Source organism: Hevea brasiliensis, chromosome 7 (assembly GCF_030052815.1).
Source record: "Hevea brasiliensis isolate MT/VB/25A 57/8 chromosome 7, ASM3005281v1, whole genome shotgun sequence".
Lineage (NCBI taxonomy): Eukaryota > Viridiplantae > Streptophyta > Magnoliopsida > Malpighiales > Euphorbiaceae > Hevea > Hevea brasiliensis.
In genome coordinates this window covers 81,277,847-81,299,707 of record NC_079499.1, presented here as the reverse complement: position 1 = coordinate 81,299,707, position 21,861 = coordinate 81,277,847, and the positions used below count along the sequence as shown (strand labels likewise).

The 21,861-nt window shown below is 31.3% G+C and overlaps 2 protein-coding genes across 2 annotated transcripts; both read right to left on the bottom strand.

The window, feature by feature from the left end:
- Positions 1 to 13,505: 13,505 nt before the first annotated feature.
- Positions 13,506 to 14,228, bottom strand: LOC131181683 (protein ARABIDOPSIS THALIANA ANTHER 7-like). The gene is made up of 2 exons (XM_058150529.1): positions 13,791 to 14,228; positions 13,506 to 13,710 (listed from the first exon to the last, which is right to left on the bottom strand). Exons 1-2 carry the CDS (start codon positions 14,138 to 14,140, stop codon positions 13,701 to 13,703), a joined length of 360 nt encoding a protein of 119 aa, XP_058006512.1. The 5' UTR covers positions 14,141 to 14,228; the 3' UTR covers positions 13,506 to 13,700.
- A 3,547-nt stretch (positions 14,229 to 17,775) lies between these two features.
- Positions 17,776 to 18,707, bottom strand: LOC131181682 (protein ARABIDOPSIS THALIANA ANTHER 7-like). Its single transcript, XM_058150528.1, has 2 exons — positions 18,253 to 18,707; positions 17,776 to 18,172 (listed from the first exon to the last, which is right to left on the bottom strand). Exons 1-2 carry the CDS (start codon positions 18,600 to 18,602, stop codon positions 18,163 to 18,165), a joined length of 360 nt encoding a protein of 119 aa, XP_058006511.1. The 5' UTR covers positions 18,603 to 18,707; the 3' UTR covers positions 17,776 to 18,162.
- Positions 18,708 to 21,861: the final 3,154 nt, after the last annotated feature.

The following is a 21,861-nucleotide window of genomic DNA, read 5'->3' as shown; positions in this document are numbered from 1 at the left end:
TGAGAAATCAAAAAACAGACAAAATACGGTGTTACCGAAAAATCGGGAATGCCACCCGAACAGGGGCATTATGGTCATTTGACATCCCGAAGTGTCTTTTGACCTAAATGTCCATTAAAAATAAATAATATTACATTTAGAAAATGAAATGAAAAATTAAAAGAGGGGTACCTAATACAAATAGCCAAAAGTGGGGTGAAAAATGTGTAAATAACACATTTAAACTTATTTTATGATATAATTTAAATGAGTGGACCACTAAGGGAATAAAATAAAACAAAGAGGGGCAGCTGTACTTCCACTAAACCAACAGAAACTTCATCTTCCTCATTTGGATTCAAAGTTGCCGAATTGAAGAAAATGGAAACCACCATGGCCATTTTTCATGCAAGCTCTCTTAACTCTCCATTTTCAACTCCAATCTCTTAGGTTCCTTCATGAAACTTTGTCTACTCATCACAAGGAAGAGTTTGATACTAAATTTGAGAAGTTTAAGCAAGGTTTAACAAGCTCCAAGCATAAGGTAAGTTCATAATTTTGAAGATAGCTTTGTTAAGTTTTGTGTGCATGTTATGGGTGTTGGTTTTGTGAAGGAAAATTTTGAGTTTGAAGAGTTATTGTTGTTTTCATTTTGGACAGCCATGGAGTCATGTTTTTGATGAGATATTTGTGCATATAATTGATGAGAAATGGTGTTGATCATGATGATTTAATAACCTAGTGAATTACTTCGTGTTTATATGGTGATTTTGGCACTTGGATGAGAATTGATGAATTGTAGGGCAATGTGGTGTTGAAGAAGGTTTTCGGCAGCTTGGGAACCCTTGAATAATTGTATGTATTGATGGAAGTGTTGGCAGAATGTTGACATAGAAGAATTGATGAATGTATATGTAAATTAGTAGAGGAGATTATATGTAATGATTAGGTGTATTTATGTACATATATTGCTAAATTTGGACTTTGTGGTTTAGGGTTGTATTTGATGTATTGAGAATGTTTGTATTCTGTCCAAATTGACCATAGTAAGAAGTGATAAATGAATATGGAATGGTATAAAATCAGAATTAGGTATGGGGATTTAAAGTAGAGCAAGTTAAATGTGTGTTTGAAATGGGGTTTGAAAGACATATAGAGGGCAGTGTGCAAATAGACCTATAACTTTAAATGTGTAACCTCAATTGGTATGAGACCAATTGGAGGTGAAACTAGGCACAAAATGTGTCAACTTTCATTGAGAAAACATACCAAAATTCTGCTTGCAAGGTGACCTAAGAAAATGACCAATTCGGATTAGGTGCAATTAGGACCTGAAAAATGACCAATTGGGCAACAGTGAGTGTTTAGGCCATAACTCACTCAAAACAGGTCCAATTGACCTGAAATTTTAACCATGAATAGTTAAGACCCATACCTACAAGTCTTATGAAGACACCAAAGCCCAGAAATGACCATAAGCAAGTCAAAAAGCTTGCACAAGTTCGGGTCCAAAAACTGGCCGAACCAGAGTTGACCAAATTGACCTAAAATTGACCTAAATTGATACCATTTGACCAGCAATAGTGTAATGACCATAACTTGGTCTACTTAACTCGGATTGACCTAAAATTTTGCACCGCGGTCCATAAGACTTAGATCTACAAGTTTGTAGTTTCGACCGAGACCCGAAAACCGAGGGAACTAGATCGTCGGGCTAGGTCAAACCAGTGTCCCGGAATCCAGCAATTTGCATTAAAATGCACTAAACAAGGAAATGACTTTGGTAAAACGTACCAAACCTAAAACCCTATCGAATGTGACATATTAACGACATTAAAACCTAATTTACCTAAAACGCAACGAGGGTCGGTATATTAGGTGATTAAGTGAATAATTGAGTTCAGTGCATTATTTACCAAACACCATCAATAGAGACAATTTAATTTAGCACTGAAACACTTCAAATTGTGTTTCTCAGTTAACAAGGACTCAGCAAAAGGGAAAGAAATACTAAGTCAGGACCAGGAGACAAATATCAGAGGTTTGTGCACAACAACTGTTTCTTTTGAATTATTTTCAATTGAAATAAATATTGACTATTTGTATATTATTGTTTTAAATTGTGGAAATGAGTTTGATGGACACTTATTGATTGAAAAATATTATGAATGGTTTGAAACTGTGAAAAATTGTTTGAATGACATTGATGGATACTTATTGATTGAAAAGCATTAGAAATGGTTTGAAACCACAGCTATCATGTATATTGATTGTATTCCTCATTAGCTTGTCTAGTGGGACGAATTGAATATCCTCTCTGGCTGAAGTGTTGAGGTGTGTGCCTGTTGAGGACGAATTGGATGAGTACTCATATTTTTGCTAGCTAGCCATGTTATTCCTCATTAGTCATCGACTTTTGGGACGAATTGAATACCTCATTAGCCATCTGCTTTTGGGACGAATTGAACTATGGATCATGATTAAGCTGTGTGTGATTTATTGATTTGTATTGTGAGATTGTGAAATGGATTTAAACTCTCATTGACATATACTGTCTTTTGAATTCAAACATGACCTGACTTATGAAAATCTATTGTGATACTAAGAAATGGAGTTTAAATTCTTATTGACCTTTATTGTCTTAAATTTGACTATGGTCTTAAGTATCCACTATTTACATGATTTATGAATTGTGATTTAAATTGTATTTGGTTAATGTTGTGCACCACTGAGACATTGTCTCAGCGATAGCTTTTTATTGCTGTCGCAGGTAGAGAGACAGACAGGGCAGCAGACTAGGCTGCATATACATCCAGTGAGGGATTACCTGGTATAATGAGTATACCAGTATTTTGCATTTTGTACTGTAATGTATGACACTGTATGTACATTTTGTTTTTGGTTTTGAGCAGTTGTAAATTCAAATTGTACCTTGAAGTTGTAAATTAATTATGAGTTATTTGACTTGTGAAAATTGTATTATATTTCCTTATCTCAGACTTTGAAAAATTTCTATGGAATTGAGTTGATAAATTGTTGTGTTGAGAAATATATTGGAGTTGAGATTTGGAACATTATTGAAGTGCTTTTTACAGGTTTTCTGAAGAACTATTTTGTCCAAAATATAGATGGCACTCTGCCAAAATTTTTACAGAAATTCCAAATAAACCAAATGAGTTAGTTATTTCACTTCAGTTCACCAAAGTCTTTAACACCTGTAAATAGTGCTCACCACTGTAAAAGAAGTAAGAAAAGCTTTTAAAATCCCTTGTAGTGTATTTAATGGGTTATCAGTAGACGAAGTTGGTAATTCATTAGGTATACTACGGGATCATGTTATGCCTTACAGAGGGGTAGGGTGTGACATTTAATTTAGGAAAGTGAAGTTATAATTGATTATGATTATTATGGTTCCAGGAGAAATCTTGAAGAATAACAAGCTCAAGGTTGGTTTCAAAAAGGTTAGTGCTAATTCATCCTTAAAACTTTGTATATATATATCATGTGGAGTATGAAATGAGGGTGAAATTAAGAGAATTGAAACAAGTTTGCATGAATAAATTCCACCAATTTTGGCAGCCTTAGGATACATTAGGGTTTCATTGATTAGATTGAGTTATAGTTGTACATGGCTACCATTGAACATAAATTAGATACTTTGATTCATTGATTGCATGTATATGGAGAATTGAAATGGTAGAGTTAGGGTTTGGGCACAAATTTGAGATTTTGTTTATGTAATGATGAAATTGAGTTTTAATGGTCAATTAGTGACCATTTGGTTATGTGTAAACAAGAAATGAGGTGGTTTGATTAGTGGGAATTGCAGTTGGTGTGGCTGCCCATGGTGACCTGCAGAATTGGACATGACTCCAGTAGGTTTGGGCAGCCATATCTTGAATTTTATGGGTTCAATTGGTACAAGGCCAAGTGGACATGAAACTAGACACATAATGGCACAAATTTGGTGAAGAAACCATGCCCATAAAACCAAACCAAGTGGACCAAAAGCTTGCTCAAATCCGGGTGACCTGCAGATTGTTTCTGCAGAATGACCAAATGAACAGTGATAACTCAATGTAGAAAGGTCCAATTGACCTGAAATTTTACCAGCAACAAGATAAGATATAGACCAACAACTTTCATGAAGAAACCTACCCCAAATTATGACCAGAACCTATCCAACAAGGGAGTTGCAGTCACTGCTCATCAGACCGTAGATATGGTCAGTCCAGAAAAATTCCAATCCAGCCAATTGTGGTTTTTGGACCATAACTTGAGCTACAAAACTCCAAATGGAGTGATTCAAAAAAGGAAATTAAACTAGACAAAATAAGGAACAACTTTCGTGTTGATCATTTTGCCAAATTCCCACTGCAAAAATGACTAATGGAACAGTAAAGATAAGGTATAAAAACTGAAAATTCTGCTCAATTAACTTTAAACTTATAAATGGTATTGGCAACTAATACCAACAAATTTTGTATGCAAAATGTGGTATGTTGGGAGTATTAAAACCAATGTACCTATTGTCTATGCAAAAGTCAACATTTTAGTTGACTAATGAAATGAATAGCAATATTCAAACTTGAAATTCAAAAATTGTGAAACTTAAAAGTGCAAAATGCCCTAGTAGGCCTAATGTGATTGGTTTGGATAGGTTGGCATGCCAATAGGGTTTTGATAGCAGTACTGCGTATGATGTATGGCTTCATTGCCATTCTGTGATGTGATAGCCTATGGCTATACTGATTATGATGTTTTACTTGACTTTATGCCTTATTGCTCTTATGGCTTATTAGCCATTCTATTTGCACACCGGGAGACACATTGTGACCGATGGTGTGACGGCCCGAGGTACCTGGTACCCAGTGCTAGTTTACCCATTTATCCAGTCCGGTCAATTTGTATAGGTTACTTGGGCATGGAAAAGTATAACTGTAATTGAACTGATTATTAAAGAAAATACGAAAATTAAATATCAGGAATGATTACAATAAAATACAAAGAAGCTCAAGATCATGAAGAAAATAATTAACAAAATGCATGAAGAAGTTAATATCATAAAACATAATTAGCCCTCGACTAAACAATAAGTTAGTAATTATTCATTTCTTATGAACACAATAGCTAGGAAATTATTATTTTTATTTGCATGTTATATTTTCTTGTATTATTGGCACCACTAAGCTTTATGCTTAGCGCCGCTGCAACGCTGTAGGTATCAAGATTTGGACAGAGGGCCCAGTAGACCACAGATTGGGTAAGGCCGTTCACAGTTCTGCATAGTATCCATGTCACCTCACAGACTACAGTGCATTGGTAGGACACTAGGTCCCATTTTGTATTTTATGATTTTTGTAAATTTTGTAATTAAACTCTTATTTTATCATGTGTATTTGAAACAAATGTAATATAATTTTGTATTAATGTAAGTACTTGTAATTTGTGATTATAAATAACATATGAGAATTTATTTATGATTTGAGTCTAATGATGATGTGAAATGAATGAATGACAAATAGAGGAATTGTTAAGAAATTGTTGTAAATTGATGTGATACAAATGGAGCTTGTGAATGATTGGAAATTATTGGAAGTGTTTTTAAACAGGTTCAGAAGAACTGTTTTTCCAATTTACAGCCGGCACTCTGCCGGATTTTCTATAAAAATTGCGTAAAAATTTAGATTTATCAAAAATTGTAAACAAATGATTTAAAAGGGATAAATTGTAATAGAACTATGAATTGGTGCTCCGGCACACTGAGTAGCATAACTTGCTCGGCTACACTATAGTCGGGTAAGGGGTGTCACCGTTTTATTCATGTATTGATGAATGGAAGTCCTAATGGTCAATTATTGACCATTTGGCTATGTTTGATGAGGAATTAAAGTGAATTGGGGCTTTGGATTTGAGATTGAGCATGCTGCCTTGGGTGACCTGCAGGGCTGAATGTGAGTCCAGTATGTTTGGGCAGCTATAACTTGAGTTGTGTGGGTTCAATTGGTGCAAGGCTAATTGTATAAGAAATTAGATACATAATGGTACAACTTTGATGAAGGAACCCTGCCCAGAAAATCACAATAGACTGACCTAAAAATTTACCAAATCCGGGTAATACACATTCTACCTGGGCAAAATGACCAAATAAACAGTATTTATTCATTTGATCATAACTCAATGCAGAAAAGTCCAATTGACCTGAAATTTATATCAATAAAAAGCTTAGACAATTTAGAACAACTTTCATGTAGAACACAATCTCCAATTCTGAACTTAACCAAATGAAATTGCTAACCAAATTTGAGCTAACAAATCTGGCAAAACCAGAATTGCCCAGAAATTCTGGGTAAAAGTCCATCCGACCAGTTATGGTCAAATGGCCATAACTTGAGCTAGAAAACTCGAAATGGAGTGATTCAAAAAGGGAATTTAAGAATACACAATAAATAACAACTTTGATTTGGAACATTTGGCTAAATTCTCACTGTAGAATAGCCTAATGGAACAGTGAACTCTAGCACCTAAAATTGAAATTTTTTATTTATTTCCTATTGGTTTGAAGTATTGATTGGCAACTAATGCCAACACTTTTGGAAACCAAAATGTGGTAATTTCATGTGATTAGAACTCATATAACTATTATGTATGTGAAAGTTAATATTTTGACTTAAATGGTAAAATGAATAGTAATCTTACATGTTAAACACAAAAATTTAATTAATAATTTTGCAATATGCCCTAATAGACCTAGTAAGATTGGGTTGGATAGGTTGGCATGCCAATAGAGTTTGGATAACAGTATTGCATATGGCATCACGTCATTATGTGATTTATGGCTTAAGAAGTCATTCGGTGATTTTATGACTTTTAGCAATTCTGATATTATTGTGATACTTGGCCTTGTGCCTAATATTTATTACAGCTCATTAGTTGTTCTGTTGTACACCGGGAGACACCTTGTGACCGATGGTGTGACAGCCCGAGGTACTTAGTACTCAGTGCCAATTTACTCGTTTATCCAGTCCAGTCATCCAGTATAAGTTACTTGGGCAACCAAAAATGGAAGTTGATAAATTTAATTAAATAATTGATATAAACAGTAACAAATTAATAATACTACAAATAAGTACCAGAAATTGTTCGTACGGAAAATCTGCATACACTCTGTATGCTTATTTCATTTTAGTTCTTTTTATTTTATTATTGGCACCACTAAATAGTATTGCTTAACGTGTTGCTTTTGCCACGCGTAGGTTCTGAAGAGACTGATAGAGAGCCCAGCAGACCACAAACTAGGTGAGGCCACAGCTCTGCATAGAGTCAGAGTTACCTCTCAGGCTACAATGCAATGGTAGGACACTAGGTCCCATTTTGTATTTTGTAATTTTTGTAAACTTTATAATTAAACTTTTATTTTATTATGTATATTTAAAATTTCTGCAATGAAATTTTGTATTAATGTGATTATCTGTAAATTTATATTTATAGATAAAATTTGAGTATTTATTCATAATCTGAGTATGATTTTGATATGAAATGAATAAATGAATGACAAATTGAGGAATTATTGAGAATTTGATGAGAAATTTATTGAGAAATGATGATTATTTGAAATTGTGGGTTGAGAAAATTATTGGAAGTGTTTTCTACAGGTTTCGAAGAACTGTTTTCTTCATTTTTAGCCAGCACTCTGCCAGATTTTCTGTAAAATTTTAGAAACCTCCAATAAATTTAAAATTTTAATAAATGATATAAATGTTATTAATTTCATAAATTTCACATAGTGATCCTAAATAAATAAATTAAGAAACAAGAAATATATAAATGAGATAAAATATGGTGTTCCATAACACTGTGTGACTTATCTTGCTCGACTACACTGTAAACGGGTAAGGGGTGTCACACTTGAAATATAACCAAGTTATGGTGTCTCTAACACCTTGATAAACTACTGTTTATTGCTTCTGTCTTCTCCAGCAGTAAAGAACCATGGAATACGAGGGTCTGAAAATTCATTTTGCATTTCCTAATGAGTATGGTAGAAATCAAGGTTGTTAAACGTAATTACAAAATATAACACTTGTTCTTCTGTCTTTCTAATATAGATTAACAATAATAAGTTTTCTTTGGATGCTTTATCCATCTTATCAGTTTCATACTACAGTCTCCATCAAGAGGTCTTCGGCTTAGTTCATCAGTTTACTGAACTTTGCAAACCAGACAAGAAAAAGAATTAGTCAATTTCTTAGCTAGAATAATTGTAAAGAAGTAAATAATGGAGTGATTTACTTGGAGCAATCCTTTCTGATAGAAATGGGGAAGCTGAGATGCATCTGGCACTTGATTGGAAGAGCATTGATATTGGCAAGAAAAAAAGGTGGATCTCCTAATCTTGCAACAAGTTCAATACATTGACAGATCCTCTGCGTATCATGATTCTGCATTGCTAACCTATTGAGTTCCTGTACTACCATACAACAATTCCATGTTGGTTCTTGCAGTCGTCCATTGATAAATCCTATGCATGAGCTGAAGTATACTAACACAACAATCAATGAAATCCTGTGGCATCTGAGGCATGACTGATCTTGAACCTAAGAGAATAACAATTAGATATGCCACAAGGCGAGTCATTTATGGACTAAGCAAAAATTTTCAACTCATGACAAGATGAATTTTTGTGTGTTTGGCCTTAAAAATGAAACTTGAACAATTCTTATTTGTGAACAAAAAAGCAGTTAGTTGGCTCACAGTTGGTAAAATAAAATGTAATTATCATGCTTTATATATTATTGCTTATTTCTGAAAAGCTTATTACTTGTGTTACATAAAATACAAATTTGCTTGTTTAAACTATTTGCATTGGTAAATCATGAATGGATTTTTCGTTAATCATGAGAAGGGTGTAGTTGGGGCAAGAAATAGAGTTGGCGTGACAACATTTATCTATCTGTGCATTGCAGGCTAATGTAATGCATTTGGAATGAGTCCCTGCAAATACTTGAGGGAGTTCTTCTGCACCACACATTTGAAAAGCTTTTTCCGTGTTGATGTTCCATTAGTTCTGCACGCAAAACTTAAAATGTCGTTTTCTTCTCACAACCTATTAACCTTATTTTCAAGCATTAATTCTTTTTTCCCCCACGCATGCACCTACTCAATGTTAAATGAGAATTTCAATAAGTTGAAAGCTTTGTACTCTGTTCAATTAAAGAGCAGATTGTCTAACTAATGAATTTAGCTCGGTGGTACTAAGAATTATATTAATCTGATTCCGATGTGATTTATCAATTGTTAAAAAATTTTAAAATGTTCATGCAAAGCTAAACCATTCAAATTTTTTTGGTACAAACCGACTACGATTGCCCATAATCTTGAAGATGACTCTAGTACTGCTCACCTAAAAGCTCATTGCTATTCTTTTATCATTAAATAAGCGACCTAAGTCTTGCGTGTTCAGCAAGAAAATCTTTTGCATTTCCTTCCATTTTCTATTGAGAGTGTTAACAATTAAGGTTCAGGCTAGTTAAATTTGAGGACAGAGGAGTCCTGAAGGTACATCAATACTTCTTTGAAATTTTGGAAAAAAGATTTCTCCTTATTTGACCTATTAAACACCATTAGCAATCTTAAAAGTATCAGTTTTCAATATCAATGACTACTTTTAACTTGAGATTGGTATTTTTGATAAATAACGAGTTTCAATATCAGTTTGATTCTAATAAGTTATTAGTTTTTGGTAAATAGCAAAATTTGCATCTAATTAGGAATTTTCTCTATAGGCCCCTTGAAAGCTATGAAATATGATCTATTTGTTCAGTTTCTCAAATTTTTTTAAAAGGTTCATGCAAATGAGCTTGAGAATTAAACCCAAAATGTAGAGTCTTGAAACATAAACCACACATCTTGTTCTACTTTGGTCCATTTGGGCAAAAAAAATTAGGATATTTAAAAAACTATTTAGTTGTTTAGGATTATTTAGTTATTTTGAAGTTATTATAATTAAAATAAATTTAATTTAATTTTAAATTAATTGTTGATATCCTCTAATTAGGCAAAAAAAACGGTCAGTCTAGTTTCCAATCTAATTGAATTTGAAAAAACCAAAAACGAAAATGCTATTTTTTATAGTCAAAACCATATCGATTTTAATTAATTAAATCAAATCAAAATAAATCGGTTCGGTTAATTCTTTCAATTTGTTGTTCAATTTTTCTGTCAACTCATGATGAGTCTTCGCCATGATTAGTCTTCATCTGCACAAAAACCATTTATTCCCTAGGTTTTGAAATATTTAAAATTCATTATAAGAAAATTATAAGTTGCAATAAGCACGAATAAAGCTTCGCAGTTCGCACCCAAAATGCAATTAAAAAATCTGAAAACAATAGTAAATGTCGTACACAGAAAACTCTCAACTATTTCCGTTATTAAATTCCTTGCAATGGAAACTCGAAGAAGGCAAGAAACTCAACATTATTCATACCCATAAACCAATGACAATTAATTAAAAAGAATCTAATCAAACAATGAAAGATCAAAAAGTTATGAGAATCAACACTTAATATTATAAAAAAGAAACAAATCAAACATTCATACCCATATGCGGGCGTAAATGTTACTCAAATTTTCTCATAATCAACAATCAAAAACCTATCAAATCCAATTAATCAATAATAATTAAAAAAAAATCAACAAAGCCAACTGGGTTTCAATACAAACAAAATTCAACCACAAACCCGTAAATGCCTCAAATCTAACCGAAGATTTCGAGAGCAAAGGAATAGTAATAGCAACAGAAAGAAAGACTACGAGGCCTCCTTGCTAGTTGCGAGGTAGCTAGCAACATAGATTAGAGAAGGAATTGCAGCAGCAGAAGATACCCAATTCGGAGGCCACCTTGCGAGTCGCAAGGCAAAAGAAGTATTATCAAATCTCAATACTCAAGGTTAGAAGATTAAAATAAGAAGAAGAAGAAGAGAGGGGAGAGAGAGAGAGAGAGAGAGAGAGAAGCAACAGCGGCGGAGAAGGAAGGTGCAACGAGATTTTGGGGGGTGGGTAGGGGAGTGGTGGTTTGGTTTGGTCAGACAAGGAAAGAAAGGTTAAAAGGGTGGGGTGCCTTGCATTATATAGACATTCTAAACGACGTATTATAATGATTCGGTTTGATTTTCTGGTGATTTTTGATGAAAATAATCAAACTAAATTGGTTAATAAAAAAATATTAAAAATAATAATCAAATTATATCGTAAAAATTGAAATATCAAATTGATTAAATTAAATTATTTAGGTTTGGTTTAATTTTTCGATTCAAATTAAAAACTGGTCAAGCCTGTCTCTAATTAATATATTCAATAAGTTTTTTTTAATTGCTCTTTATAAAATAAATTTATCTACTTTAATATTTTATACACTTACTGAAATTTTCAATGCTATATCAATTACTCTGTTATTATTTTATATATTCAATAAAATTTTCAATACCCTCTCTTTTAATTTTTTTTCTTTTTTATATTTTTTTAGTTATCAAATTTCATATAATTTTTTAAAAAATGACAAGTAATAGAACTTGAAATTTTGATTCCTTAAAATCTTAAGAGAACACATGGGCAAAATTAAGTTCATACACTTTTTTTAATTTTTTAAAAAAATTAATTTCATTGCTAATTTTTTAAATCAAGTTCAATTATTTTCTTATTAAATTTTTTTTAAAGATAAATTAATTTAATTTTTTTTATCTTATTTTGATTGAAAGATTTTTAAGAAAAACTAAAATATTTTTATAAATATAACTTAATTCTAAATTAATAAAACTTTGCGCTAATTTTTTTTCTAAACCTCCCTTGAACCGCCTCCAAACTGCTCTCCAAATCATCTTGAATCGTTATTTTTTGAGTCACAATTCAAACCCTTTTAAATCGGGGCTCAAATCAGAACCGACGGTTCAGAAACTGCCTTGCAAAACATTTCGTGACAGTTTGGTTCAAGTTCATGATTTCATTAATATGAATCGGCGGTTCGTAAATCGTGACTACCCCCATTGAAGGGATTTGGGTAGGATGTTAGCCCACTGAACTATCCCTACTCAGTGTCAAAAAAAAAAAAAAAAAAAAAATATATATATATATATATATATATATATATATATATTTGATTTTCTGGTGATTTTTGATGAAAATAATTAGACCAAATTGATTAATAAAAAATATTAAAAATAATAATCAAATTACATAGTAAAAATTGAAAAATCAAATCGATTAAACTAAATTATTTAGGTTTGATTTAATTTTTTGATTCAAATTAAAAACTGGTCAAGCCTGCCTCTAATTAATATATTCAATAAGTTTTTTTTTAATTGCTGTTTATAAAATAAATTTATCTACTTTAATATTTTATACACTTACTGAAATTTTCAATGCTATATCAATTACTCTGTTATTATTTTATATATTCAATAAAATTTTCAATACCCTCTCTTTTAATTTTTTTTCTTTTTTATATTTTTTTAGTTATCAAATTTCATATAATTTTTTAAAAAATGACAAGTAATAGAACTTGAAATTTTGATTCCTTAAAATCTTAAGAGAACACATGGGAAAAATTAAGTTCATGCACTTTTTTTAATTTTTTAAAAAAATTAATTTTATTTCTAATTTTTTAAATCAAGTTCAATTATTTTCTTATTAAATTTTTCTTAAAGATAAATTAATTTAATTTTTTTATCTTATTTTGATTGAAAGATTTTTAAGAAAAACTAAAATATTTTTATAAATATAACTTAATTCTAAATTAATAAAACTTTGCTCTAATTTTTTTCTAAACCTCCCTTGAACCGCCTCCAAACTGCCCTCCAAATCATCTTGAATCGTTATTTTTTGAGCCACAATTCAAACCCTTTTAAATCGGGGCTCAAATTAGAACCGACGGTTCAGAAACTGCCTTGCAAAACATTTCGTGACAGTTTGTTCAAGTTTATGATTTCATTAATCTGAATCGGCGGTTCGTAAATCATGACTACCCCCATTGAAGGGATTTGGGTAGGATGTTAGCCCACTGAACTATCCTTACTCAGTGTCAAAAATATATATATATATATATATATATATATATATATATATATATATATATATATGCGTGTGTGTGTGTGTGTGTAGAATTTTACAAATATAAAGGCTCATTTGTAAATATTTATAATATTTAAGGATCGATTTATAAAATATTTTGATGATTTTGTAATTAGTCAATAAATTTAAAATTTTAATAAATGATATAAATGATATTAATTTTATAAATTTCATATAGTGATCCTAAATAAATAAATGAAGAAATGAGAAATATGTAAATGAGATAAAATATGGTGTTCCAGCACACTGTGTGGCATGTCTTGCTTGGCTACACTGTAGACGGGTAAGAGGTGTCACACTTGGAATATAACCAAGTTATGGTGTCTCTAACACCTTGATAAAACTACTTTTTATTGCTTCTGTCTTCTCCAGCAGTAAAGAACCATGGAATACGAGGGTCTGAAAATTCATTTTGCATTTCCTAATGAGTATGGTATAAATCAAGGCTGTTAACGTAATTACAAAATATAACACTTGTTCTTTTGTCTTTCTAATATAGATTAACAATAATAAGTTTTATTTGGATGCTTTATCCATCTTATCAGTTTCATACTACAGTCTCCATCAAGAGGTCTTCGGCTTAGTTCATCAGTTTACTGAACTCTGCAAACCAGACAGGAAAAAGAATTAGTCAATTTCTTAGCTAGAATATTTGTAAAGAAGTAGATAATGGAGTCATTTACTTGGAGCAATCCTTTCTGATAGAAATGGGGAAGCTGAGATGCGTCTGGCACTTGATTGGAAGAGCATTGATATTGGCAACAAGGAAAGGTGGATCTCCTAATCTTGCAAAAAGTTCAATGCATTGACAGATCCTTTGCGTATCATGATTCTGCCTTGCTAACCTATTGAGTTCTTGTACTCCCATACAACAATTCCATGTTGGTTCTTGCAGTCGTCCATTGATAAATCCTATGCATGAGCTGAAATATACTAGCACATTCAAACAATCAATGAAATCCTGTGGCATCTGAGGCATGACTGATCTTGAAACTAAGAGAATGACAATTAGAAATGCCACAAGGCGAGTCATCTATGGACTAAGCAAAAATTTTCAACTCATGACAAGATGAATTTTTGTGTGTTTGGCCTTAAAAATGAAACTTAAACAATTCTTATTTGTGAACAAAAAAGCAGTTAGTTGGCTTACAGTTGGTAAAACAAAATGTAATTATCATGCTTTATATATTATTGCTTATTTCTGAAAAGCTCATTACTTGTGTTACATAAAATACAACTTTGCTTGTTTAAACTATCTGCATTGGTAAATCATGAATGGATTTTTCGTTAACCGTGAGAAGGGTATAGTTGGGGCAAGAAATACAGTTGGCGTGACAACATTTATCTATCTGTGCATTGCAGGTTAATGTAATGCATTTGGAATGAGTCCTTGCAAATACTTGAGGGAGTTCTTCTGCGCCACACATTTGAAAAGCTTTTTCCGTGTTGATGTTCCATTAGTTCTGCATGCAAAACTTAAAATGTCCTTTTCTTCTCGCAACCTGTTAACCTTATTTTCAAGCATTAATTTTTTTTTCCCCCACGCATGCACCTACTCAATGTTAAATGGGAATTTCAATAAGTTGAAAGCTTTGTACTCTGTTCAATTAAAGAGCAGATTGTCTAACCAATGAATTTAGCTCAGTGGTACTAAGAATTATATTAATCTGATTCCGATGTGATTTATCAATTGTTAAAAATTTTTAAAATGTTCATGCAAAGCTAAACCATTCAAATTTTTTTGGTACAAACCGACTACGATTGCTCACAATCTTGAAGATGACTCCAGTACTGCTCACCTAAAAGCTTATTGCTATTCTTTTATCATTAAGCGACCTGAGTCTTGCGAGATCAGCAAGAAAATCTTTTGCATTTCCTTCCCTTTTCTATTGAGAGTGTTAACAATTAAGGCTCATGCTAGTTAAATTTGAGGACAAAGGAGTCCAGAAAGGACATCAATACTTCTTTGAAATTTTGGAAAAAAAGATTTCTCCTTATTTGACCTATTAAACACCATTTGCAATCTTCAAAGTATCATTTTTCAATATCAATAACTATTTTTAACTTGAGATTGGTATTTCTGATAAATAACGAGATCTAATATCAGTTTGATTCTAATAAGTTATTAGTTTCTGGTAAATAGCAGAATTTGCATCTAATTAGGAATTTTCCCTATAAGCCCCTTGAAAGCTATGAAATCTGATCTATTTGTTCTGTTTTTCAAAATTTTTTAAAAGGTTCATGCAAGTGAGCTTGGGAATTAAATTAAAATGTGGAGTTTTGAGACATAAACCTCACATCTTGTTCTACCTTGGTCCATTTGGGCAAAAAAAATTAGGATATTTAAAAAATTATTTAGTTGTTTAGGATTATTTAGTTATTTTGAAGTTATTATAATTAAAATAAATTTAATTTAATTTTAAATTAATTGTTGATATCCTCTAATTAGGCAAAGCAAATGGTCAGTCTGGTTTTTTTTAGTCAAAATCGATTTTAATTAATTAAATCAAATCAAAATAAATCGGTTCGGTTAATTCTATCAATTTGTTGTTCAATTTGTCTGTCAACTCATGATGAGTCTTCGCCACGATTAGTCTTCATCTGCACAAAAACCATTTATTCCATAGGTTTTGAAATATTTAAAATTCATTATAAGAAAATTATAAGTTGCAATAAGCACGAATAATGCTTCGCAGTTCGCACCCAAAATGCAATTAAAAAATCTGAAAACAATAGTAAATGTCGTACACAGAAAACTCTCAACTATTTCCATTATTAAATTCCTTGCAATGGAAACTCAAAGAAGGTAAGAAACTCAACATTATTCATACCCATAAACCAATAACAATCAATTAAAAAGAATCTAATCAAACATTGAAAGATCAAAAAGTTATGAGAATCAACACTTGATATTATAAAAAAGAAACAAATCAAACATTCATACCCATATGCAGGCGTAATAGTTACTCAAATTTTCTCACAATCAACGATCAAAAACCTATCAAATCCAATTAATCAATAATAATTAAAAAAAAAATCAACAAAGCCAACTGGGTTTCAACACAAACAAAACTCAACCACAAACCCCTAAATGCCTCAAATCTAACCGAAGATTTCGAGAGCAAGGGAATAGCAATAGCAACAGAAACAAAGAATACGAGGCCTCCTTGCTAGTCGCGAGGTAGCTAGCAACATAGATTAGAGAAGGAATTGCAGCAGCAGAAGATACCCAATTCGGAGGCCACCTTGCGAGTCGCAAGGCAAAAGAAGTATCATCAAATCTCAATACTCAAGGTTAGAAGATTAAAATAAGAAGAAGAAGAAGAAGAAGAAGAGAGGGGGGGTAGAGAGAGAGAGAAAGAGAGAGAGATGAAGAAGCAACAGCAGAGTAGAGGGAAGGAGCAACGAGATTGGGGGGTGGGGGGGGGGGGGGGTTGGTGGTTCGCCCAGACAGGGAAAGAAAGGTTGAAAGGGAGGGGTGCCTTGTATTATATAGACATTTTAAACGACGTATTATAGTGGTTCGGTTCGTTTTTTCTATGATTTTTTATGAAAATAATAAGAGCAAATTGAATAACAAAAAATATTAAAAATAAAAATCAAATCACATCGTAAAAACTGAAAAATTAAATCGAGTAAATTAAATTATTTAGGTTTGATTTTTTTTTTATTTAAATTGAAAACTGTTTAGGCTTACCTCTAATTAATATATTTAATAAATTTTTTTTTAATTGCTATTTATAAAATAAATTTATCTACTTTAATATTTTATACACTTATTGAAATTTTTAATGTTATATCAATTACTCTGTTATTATTTTATATCTTCAATAAAATTACCAATGCCCTCTATTTTAATTTTTTTCTCTTTTATATTTTTTTAATTATCATATAATTATTAAAAAAATGACAAGTAATAGAACTTGAAATTTTGATTTCTTAAAATCTTAAGAGAAAACATAGGCAAAATTAAGTTCATGCACTTTTTAAAATTTTTAAAAAAAATTAATTTCATTTCTAATTTTTTAAATCAAGTTTAAATATTTCTTATTAAATTTTTCTTAAAGATAAATTAAGTTAATTTTTTTTATCTTATTTTGATTGAAAGATTTTTAAGAAAAACTAAAATATTTTTATAAATATAACTTAATTCTAAATTAATAAAACTTTGCTCTAATTTTTTTTCTAAACCTCCCTTGAACCGCTTCCAAACTGCCCTCCAAATCATCTTGAATGGTTATTTTTTGAGCCACTATTCAAACCCTTTTAAATCGGGGCTCAAATCAAAACCGACGGTTCAGAAAACTGCCTTGCAAAACATTTCGTGACAGTTTGGTTCAAGTTCATGATTTCATTAAATCTGAATCGGCAGTTCGTAAATCGTGGCTACCCCCATTGAAGGGATTTGGGTAGGATGTTAGCCCACTGAGCTATCCCTACTCAGTGTCAAAAATATATATATATATGTGTGTGTGTGTGTGTGTGTGTGTGTAGAATTTTACAAATATAAAGGCTCATTTGTAAATATTTATAATATTTAAGGATCGATTTATAAAATATTTTGATGATTTTGTAATTAGTCAATAAATTTAAAATTTTAATAAATGATATAAATGATATTAATTTCATAAATTTCACATAGTGATCCTAAATAAATAAATGAAGAAATGAAAAATATGTAAATGAGATAAAATATGGTGTTCCAGCATACTGTGTGGCATGTCTTGTTTGGCTATACTGTAGACGGGTAAGAGGTGTCACACTTGGAATATAACCAAGTTATGGTGTCTCTAACACCTTGATAAACTACTTTTTATTGCTTCTGTCTTCTCCAGCAGTAAAGAACCATGGAATACGAGGGTCTGAAAACTCATTTTGCATTTCCTAATGAGTATGGTATAAATCAAGGCTGTTAACGTAATTACAAAATATAACACTTGTTCTTTTGTCTTTCTAATATAGATTAACAATAATAAGTTTCTTTGAATGCTTTATCCATCTTATCAGTTTCATACTACAGTCTCCATCAAGAGGTCTTCGGCTTAGTTCATCAGTTTACTGAACTCTACAAACCAGACAGGAAAAAGAATTAGTCAATTTCTTAGCTAGAATATTTGTAAAGAAGTAGGTAATGGAGTGATTTACTTGGAGCAATCCTTTATGATAGAAATGGGGAAGCTGAGATGCGTTTGGCACTTGATTGGAAGAGCATTGATATTGGCAAGAAGGAAAGGTGGATCTCCTAATCTTGCATCAAGTTCAATACATTGACTAATCCTCTGCATATCATTATTCTGCGTTGCTAACCTATTGAGTTCTTGTACTCCCATACAACAATTCCATGTTGGTTCTTGCAGTCGTCCATTGATAAATCCTATGCATGAGCTGAAGTATACTAGCACATTCAAACAATCAATGAAATCTTGTGGCATCTGAGGCATGATTGATCTTGAAACTAAGAGAATGACAATTAGAAATGCCACAAGGCGAGTCATCTATGGACTAAGCAAAAATTTTCAACTCATGACAAGATGAATTTTTGTGTGTTTGGCCTTAAAAATGAAACTTGAACAATTCTTATTTGTGAACAAGAAAGCAGTTAGTTGGCTCACAGTTGGTAAACAAAATGTAATTATCATGCTTTATATATTATTGCTTATTTCTGAAAAGCTCATTACTTGTGTTACATAAAATACAACTTTGCTTGTTTAAACTATCTGCACTGGTAAATCATGAATGGATTTTTCGTTAACCGTGAGAAGGATATAGTTGGGGCAAGAAATACAGTTGGCGTGACAACATTTATCTATCTGTGCATTGCAGGTTAATGTAATGCATTTGGAATGAGTCCCTGCAAATACTTAAGGGAGTTCTTCTGCGCCACACATTTGAAAAGCTTTTTCCGTGTTGATGTTCCATTAGTTCTGCATGCAAAACTTAAAATGTCCTTTTTCTTCTCACAACCTGTTAACCTTATTTTCAAGCATTAATTCTTTTTTACCCCACGCATGCACCTACTCAATGTTAAATGGGAATTTCAATAAGTTGAAAGCTTTTTTGCTCTGTTTAATTAAAGAGCAGATTGTCTAACCAATGAATTTAGCTCAGTGGTACTAAGAATTATAGTAATCTGATTCCGATGTGATTTATCAATTGTTAAAAATTTTTAAAATGTTCATGCAAAGCTAAACCATTCAAATTTTTTTGGTACAAACCGACTACGATTGCTCACAATCTTGAAGATGACTCTAGTACTGCTCACCTAAAAGCTCATTGCCATTCTTTTATCATTAAGTTAGCGACCTGAGTCTTGCGAATTCAGCAAGAAAATCTTTTGCATTTCCTTTCCTTTTCTATTGAGAGTGTTAACAATTAAGGCTCAGGCTAGTTAAATTTGAGGACAAAGGAGTCCTAAAAGGACATCAATACTTCTTTGAAATTTTGGAAAAAAGATTTCTCCTTATTTGACCTATTAAACACCATTAGCAATATTCAAAGTATCATTTTTCAATATGAATGACTATTTTTAACTTGAAATTGGTATTTCTGATAAATAACGAGATCCAATATCAGTTTGATTCTAATAAGTTATTAGTTTATAGTAAATAGCAGAATTTGCATCTAATTAGGAATTTTCTCTATAGGCCCCTTGAAAGCTATGAAATCTGATCTATTTGTTCAGTTTTTCAAAATTTTTTAAAAGGTTCATGCAAGTGAGCTTGAGAATTAAACCAAAATGTGGAGTCTTGAGACATAAACCACACATCTTGTTCTACCTTAGTCCATTTGGGAAAAAAAAATTAGGATATTTAAAAAATTATTTAGTTTTTTAGGATTATTTAGTTATTTTGAAGTTATTATAATTAAAATAAATTTAATTTAATTTTAAATTAATTGTTGATATCCTCTAATTAGGCAAATCAAATGGTCAGTTTGGTTTCCAACTTAATCGAATTTGAAAAATTCAAAAACTAATATGCTATTTTTTATTGTCAAAATCATATCGATTTTAATTAATTAAATCAAATCAAAATAAATCGGTTCGGTTAATTCTATCAATTTGTTGTTCAATTTATCTGTCAACTCATGATGAGTCTTCGCCATGATTAGTCTTTCATCTGCACAAAAACCATTTATTCCCTAGGTTTTGAAATATTTAAAATTCATTATAAGAAAATTATAAGTTGCAATAAGCACGAATAATGCTTCGCAGTTTGCACCCACAATGCAATTAAAAAATCTGAAAACAACAGTACATGTCGTACACAGATTCCATTATTAAATTCCTTGCAATGGAAACTCAAAGAAGGTAAGAAACTCAACATTATTCATACCCATAAACCAATAACAATTAATTAAAAAGAATCTAATCAAACAATGAAAGATCAAAAAGTTATGAGAATCAACACTTAATATTATAAAAAAGAAACAAATCAAACATTCATACCCATATGCAGGCGTAATAGTTACTCAAATTTTCTCATAATCAACGATCAAAAACCTATCAAATCCAATTAATCAATAATAATTAAAAAAAAAATCAACAAAGCCAACTGGGTTTCAACACAAACAAAACTCAATCGCAAACCCCTAAATGCCTCAAATCTAACCGAAGATTTCGAGAGCAAGGGAATAGTAATAGCAACAGAAACAAAGACTACGAGGCCTCCTTGCTAGTAGCGAGGTAGCTAGCTGCATAGATTAGAGAAGGAATTGCAGCAGCAGAAGATACCCAATTCGGAGGCCACCTTGCGAGTCGCAAGGCAAAAGAAGTATTATCAAATCTCAATACTCAAGGTTAGAAGATTAAAATAAGAAGAAGAAGAAGAAAAGAGGGGAGAGAGAGAGAGAGAGAGAGAGAGAGAGGTGAAGAAGCAACAGTAGCGGAGAGGGAAGGAGCAACAAGATTTGGGGGCCCCCGCGGGGTGGGGGGGTTGGTGGTGTAGATCGGTGGTGTTTGGTTTGGTCTGACAGGAAAAGAAAGGTTAAAAGGGAGGGGTGCCTTGTATTATGTAGATATTCTAAACGGCGTAGTATAGTGGTTCTGTTCGATTTTTTCTATGATTTTTGATGAAAATAATAAGACCAAATTGAATAATAAAAAATATTTAAAATAATAATCAAATCACACCGAAAGAACTGAAAAGTTAAATTGATTAAATTAAATTATTTAGGTTTGATTTAATTTTTTGATTCAAATTAAAAACTGTTGAGGCCTACTTTTAATTAATATTTTCAATAAGTTTTTTTTAATTGCTGTTTATAAAATAAATTTATCTAATTTAATATTTTATACTTACTGAAATTTTTAAGGCTATCTCAATTACTCTGTTATTATTTTATATCCTCAATAAAATTTTCAATACCCCCATTTTAATTTTTTCTCTTTTATATTTTTTTAATTATCAAATTATCATATAATTTTTCAAAAAATGACAAGTAATAGAACTTGAAATTTTGATTCCTTAAAATCTTAAGAGAAAACATAGGCAAAATTAATTTCATGCACTTTTTTAATTTTTTTAAAAAAATTAATTTCATTTCTAATTTTTTAAATCAAGTTCAAATATTTTCTTATTAAATTTGTCTTAAAGATAAATTAATTTAATTCTTTTTTTATCTTATTTTGATTGAAAGATTTTTAAGAAAAACTAAAATATTTTTACAAATATAACTTAATTCTAATTTAATAAAACTTTCTTCTAATTTTTTTTCTAAACCTCCCTTAAACCGCCTCCAAACTGCCCTCTAAAT